A 6,350-nucleotide genomic window follows, 5' to 3' on the forward strand; every position below is an offset into this window, starting at 1 on the left:
CATAAACGAGAATGCTAACTATTTAATAGAATAAGAAAATAGTTAAATCTTGTGTAAAATCGATCATATGTGATTTTACATTTGTAACACCTCCAAAGCCTTAAGTAACATACTAACCGAATAACTTCGAATTCAACTTAAAATCATGGTGGAAGTTATTGATAGCCTACTACTTGAGACTTATAAGAAGCTAACAATTCTCCTCTTCTATCCCTGTGGGACGAGTTGTTACAAACTCCCACACTTAAACTCCTGAAGTCCTCGTCAGGCCTACCCAAAATATTCCTCCGTCGCTTTGGGCTTTGAAGGTGTTACAAATTGTATCAGAGCTGATCCTTGGGGAAAACCTCATCAAGTATGATGAGTCCTTGAGAGGGGGTGCTTGTAACATCTTAGACGAATCTCACATTGCCGATAACAACAAGGAAAATTTTAGGTAGGCCTGACGAGAACGTCAGGAGTTTAAGTGAGGGAGTTTGTAACAACTCGTCCCACATAGATAAAATGTGAGAATTGTTAGCTCCTTATAAGTATCAAGTAGTGGGCTACCAATAATTTCTACCATGGTTTTAAGTTGAATTTGAAGTTATTGGCTCAGTCCGTTGAGGGGGTGTTGCAACATTAATGGCCAAAAAAGTGTGTGGGCAACCGCATCTTCAGGTTGCAGAACAAGGTTACGTGAATCATATGTGATTTTGTACGTGAAGTTAGTGTAAAGTCACATGTGAAATCGATTGGCTGTACAAACCAATCTTAACCGTCCCTGCAAGATTAGCTTGTACGTTATGTAACATTATTTGCTTTGTCATATATAATATAAAACAGGCCCTAGCTGCAAACCACCAATTGTACTTTTGAAATGCACTTACACCACACACACATATACATACATGCAACTCGCTTCTGTACATGACTATAACTGTGTGAGATTTTGACTCCTGAACAGTGGTATTGATATGCATGTAAGAAGAAAATTAAAGACGTTTGATGAATCAATGTGTGTTTGTGTGAGGGTGGCATATATGGAGCCAAGGCGACCATAGCTCTCTCTTCAAAGCTCACTGCCGGGGTTTAAAGTACATTGAACCATTTGCTTCCCGAGGAACACAGTGAAGACACATGGATACACACGCACACACTGTCTCTTATTTGGAGGATATATCATATTATAATTAATGAGAGACGACAATCAACCCTAATTTCATCAACTTGTCTTTTTGGTCCTAGCTACACCCACTTCTTACATACTAGCTATACCCTATAGCCTATAGCTAGCTACCCCCATTTGTTTTCCCTTTGCTTTTATGACGAACTAATTAGGTTTCTACCCATATATGATCCATCTTCTAAGTAGTTTATCTTCAAGATTTATGGTAATTGGTTTAATTAATGTCAAACCCAACCATCCAACTTAAAGTAGTTTATGAATTCATTATTCATTAATGGGTGTGTAATAAAAAGCTTAATGAGGTTATGTAACCTATATTTGATCTTCAAGTTTCCATTTGAATATTGGGTGGTTGTTTAAATTGTGTTAATTCATGCTACTTTTTCATGTTTTAACAAAAATTATATATATATATGTATTCGAGTATTCTGATGAGACTCACGTTTAGAAATGTATATAAAGTAAGTATAGTATGAATTCAGTTCAGCTAATAGTTACGATAGATTTAGGCACAGATATAGATCATTCATGTAACTGGTCTACTCTATACCATTTTAATTAAGTTTGGTTGCTGTAATGATAATTAATTGGAGAAACTCAGTGTATGTACATGTAGTTAATTATCATCACTACTTGAATGCACAATTTACTCTTTAGCAGTTCAAAAGGACACAGGGAAAAATGATGGCGAAGAAAATTCGTATGTCAAAAATTAACGATATGAATGCTTAATGAAATCACTGCAAGGAAGTAAATCATCAAGATCAAGGTTGATCAAAGTACTGCTTAATATAAATGGAGATTGGAGAGTACTATTTTCGGAGTTCAAAAAAATAGAGAGACATGATATCACTAGCTCTCTCTGTGGTGTGACTAAACATGAAAGAAACATGGTCGCTAGCTAGCTAGAGAGAGAATCAATTAATTACATCTCTAAGTGAGAGGGAGATGATGTTGGGGCTTTAAAGAACAAAGCTCCATTGGTGTTCTTGTTCAGTCTTTTACCTTTTCACCTTTTTGGTCATCTTCACTATTCTCTCTCTAGATATCTCTCTGTGTGTCATCTCTTTTTACATAATTTAACCTATCTAGCCATTGACCAGTTGATCCTTGTTTCCTGCTGGCTTTCTGAATCATGAGTAATGATCATCAACCATACTCAAGACACTTCAATGGATCATGGTTCAATCTCAATAGTACTCAGCATCTGTCTTCTTTGTACTCTTCTTCACCTCCTCCTCCCTTTTCTTATGCATCTTTTTCTCGCTACTATGAACCCTCACCTCCTTCTCCACCTCTCAGAGAAGCTCTTCCTCTCCTCAGCTTAAGCCCAGCAAGAAGATTCAACCATGATCTAGAATACCCTTTCGATACTACTAATGATTCATGTGCCAGCAGGTCCATGGAAATTGATCCCAATAGCATGCCTTCTGATGATCAGGAGACTGTGACTGTGGCTCTACATCTTGGGCTTCCAAGCCCCACCTTTTCTGAAGCTGATCTAATTTCAAGACTTTCCACTGATACACATAATAATATTGAAAGCGATCATAAACAAGTGGAGAAGGAGGAGGAGGAAGAAGAAGGTACAATTAGTAATGGGTATCTTACAAGCACACTAAACAAGGGTCAGTACTGGATCCCTACTCCAACTCAAATTCTGATTGGCCCAACTCAGTTCTCTTGCCCTCTTTGCTTCAAAACCTTCAACAGATACAATAACATGCAGGTATTACACTGAAAATCTCTAGAGCCTTTATTTCCATCCCTAGCTAGTTATTATAATTTTCAAAAAGAAAAAAAATAGATAAATCAGAAAGCCCAATTTCTTCTTTCCTTGATTATGAATTAACTTCATTTCTTGATTCTTGTCAATCTTTCCTTCATTTTTACTGTATTTAGAGCAAGGGTTAGTTCCCTCTATTTTTCCACCTTTCAAATTTTGATTACTTACAGTAGCATCAGGGTAACAACTCCTAAGTTTTTGTGGGGTTTTGAACAAAAATCAAGAGTTTGATCCAACTGTCATACTTGAGTATCGTTAAGTACTATTCCCTTCCGATCTAGAGGTCAATTTATGATCTAGATTGGTCAGCAGTACTGCTTCTAAATGAAAAAACAAATCTACTTTATATCTGATTGAACAAGACAATCATTATGCTTTTTGTTCCTTGAAGTTTGGTTTCTTTCTTTTTCTCCTTTCCTGAATACTTTGGCAGTTACGTCAACACTGCAACCTTTTTATTGTTATATTCATCCTCTCTGCTCCAACCCCGATGCATTTATAATCTTCAGTCCAAACAAGAACAGCAATAAAGAAAAATAAAGCTTCTTCTGATCATATGTCTGTATAGCTCTGACCAGTTGCACAGTTTTAGTCTACGACATGGAACTTCTCGTCCACAAATTAACCCTGCATAATTAAGACCGCTTTTGTATATACGGTTGTTGGGATCAGCTTCTTATTTTATTTCTAGGTTCATCTCAAACCACATATAGTATTTTCTTTTCTTACTTACTTGAAGAGAACAAAATTATGTTTTAGTCCTTTGTGTACTGTGATCAATGTTGGTTCAAGCACAATTTTGTCTTCTTCTGATTGATTTTTTATGGTACCATATATCCTAGAGAAAGTTGTTGTATGAATTAAGGAGCTCTTAATTATGGAGAACCTAACAGTTCCAAGAAGGCTCTACAGAGAACATACTATGACAATTTGGTAGTTCATTCTTCAATTCAGTTCTGAGAAGTCCAAATACTGATCAACACTATTAACTTTCAGAATGGGACGACCAAACAGTTATATTTGAACCCCCAAACCACAATCTTTAAGATGACCTAGTAAAAAATACTACAAAGTTAAATGTTTGATGACGTTTTGGGCACTACAAAGTTATATATAATCTAGAAGATTTTTAGCTTGAAGATTATGTATTGCATCTTCTAATTTATTTGAGCAAACAAGTTCTGCAGATTGATGCTATGTAATGTGTCGACACAAGTTTCATGCACTGTAAAACTAATTTAAGTTGTGAAGACACATAAATTTAGCTATAAATAGCAGTGTCCTAAAAATTTAAGTGGGGGTCAACCTTTCTCATGATCATACATGTTCATGAATTGAAGTTTATCGATTTCAAGGTAACAGTTCGCGTCCAAAGTCAGTCAACCATCTGTGTCTGCTTAATGCTTTTTTACTTATATAAATGCATTTCCTAGTTGGGAACTAGGCCATTAACATATATATATATATATATATATATCCACCATCATTTATTAATCCTCTTGCTTGATTGATTGCATATATATATATATATATATATATATATATATATACACAGATGCATATGTGGGGGCATGGATCTCAATATAGAAGAGGCCCAGAATCCCTAAGGGGAATACAACCAACAGCCATGCTAAGGCTGCCATGCTACTGCTGTGCACCAAGGTGCCATAACAACATTGATCACCCAAGGGCTAAACCACTCAAAGATTTCAGAACCCTCCAGACACATTACAAGAGGAAACATGGGATCAAGCCGTTCATGTGCAGGAAATGCAGTAAGGCCTTTGCGGTGAGAGGGGATTGGCGAACCCATGAAAAGAATTGTGGGAAACTTTGGTATTGCAGCTGTGGATCAGATTTCAAGCACAAGAGGTCTTTGAAAGATCACATAAAGGCATTTGGAAATGGGCATGCAGCATATGGAATTGATGATGAATCTTGCTTTGAATTTGAAGAAGAAGAAGCTGCTTCTGAGATTGATCATCAAGACAACGACCACTTACAGTGATCAATAATGAATCGAGGTTAATTAGTTTCTCTACTAAATATTGTTTCTAATTAAAAATTACTTTGAAGATCACCTTTGAAGGACTTTGATTTGCTATATATCTACTATATATATATATGTTCTTCTTATAATCTATGATTTCATGAGACTTGTGGATCTAGAACTTGTAAATTCCGCTTTAGATATTGGAGTCCCTTGTTAATTTTATAAGTTATAATTTCAGAAAATAAATAGTGCAGTTAGTTATTGTGGAGTAACAGTTTTATGACAGTTTGTTTCTGTCTATTAACTGTCACGTATGGTTACATACGCCTTGTATATATATATGTATTTGGTCACTGTAATTGTGAGATATATTCCCTCCAAAAACAGTGCAGAAATATAATAAACAAAGTTCCATTTTCTGCAGTCTTCTCCATTGTTTTTCTGTCCAAATTCTTACTGCGATCAACAGCAAGTTTGTTTTCTATATCCAACAAATTGGTATCAGAGCAAGGTTCAAGAAAACTACAGAAAAAAAACTACATCTCATTTGGACAGAAAATGACCTCCACGAATAACAACAATATACAGCCCCATCTTCCACGTTTCACTGGAAAAAATTATCACCAGTGGAGCACAATGATGAAAGTGTTGTATGAGTCCCAAGATCTATGGAATATAATCGAGAACGGGGTTGAAAGTCCTGTAAATGTTGGTGCATTAACGGCGCAACAAACGAACGACTTGAAGGAATTAAAAAAGAAAGACAAGAAGGCACTATATTTTATCTACCAATCTGTTGATGACGTCGTGTTTGAACGTATTTCAACAGCAACTTCAGCAAAAGAGGCATGGGACACTCTTTTCGTGTCCTATAGAGGTGAAGAACGTGTAAAGATTGTTCAATTGCAAACCCTTCGTTGTGAATTCGATTTGCTGAGGATGAAAGACACGGAATCTGTTGAAGAGTTCTTCAATCGGGTGGTCGCACTTGTGAATCAAATACGTTTGAATGGTGAAACTGTGGGAACACAAAGAGTTGTGGAGAAAATACTCCGAAGTTTACCTCGAAAATTCGAATATATAGTAGTTGCAATTGAAGAGTCAAAGGACTTATCTACGTTGTCCCTTGAAAGTTTGTTGGGATCATTAAAATCTCACGAGTTTCGTATGAGACAATTTGATACAACAACCACCGAGCAAGCCTTTCGATCTCAAGTTTCAATCAATAAAAATTCGTGGAAGGATAAAGGAAAGACTTTGAATCGTGGAAAGGACGGGTATACATTTCGTAAGCAAGAAAATATCAGTTTAAGAGAAAAAGGAGAATCATCTTCTAGATGGAGAGGGAACAATAATAGTAGAGGAAGGTTTCCATCACAATTAGTTCAATGTAATTATTGTCA

At 36.1% G+C, this 6,350-nt stretch overlaps 1 protein-coding gene across 1 annotated transcript; it reads left to right on the plus strand.

Moving 5' to 3' along the window:
• Window positions 1–2,303: 2,303 nt before the first annotated feature.
• Window positions 2,304–4,962, plus strand: LOC112522256 (zinc finger protein WIP2-like). The gene is made up of 2 exons (XM_025131374.1): window positions 2,304–2,897; window positions 4,510–4,962. Exons 1-2 carry the CDS (start codon window positions 2,304–2,306, stop codon window positions 4,960–4,962), a joined length of 1,047 nt encoding a protein of 348 aa, XP_024987142.1.
• Window positions 4,963–6,350: the final 1,388 nt, after the last annotated feature.

Source organism: Cynara cardunculus (genome assembly GCF_001531365.2).
Source record: "Cynara cardunculus var. scolymus isolate 2C chromosome LG 11, CcrdV1, whole genome shotgun sequence".
In the NCBI taxonomy this organism is placed as follows: Eukaryota; Viridiplantae; Streptophyta; class Magnoliopsida; order Asterales; family Asteraceae; genus Cynara; species Cynara cardunculus.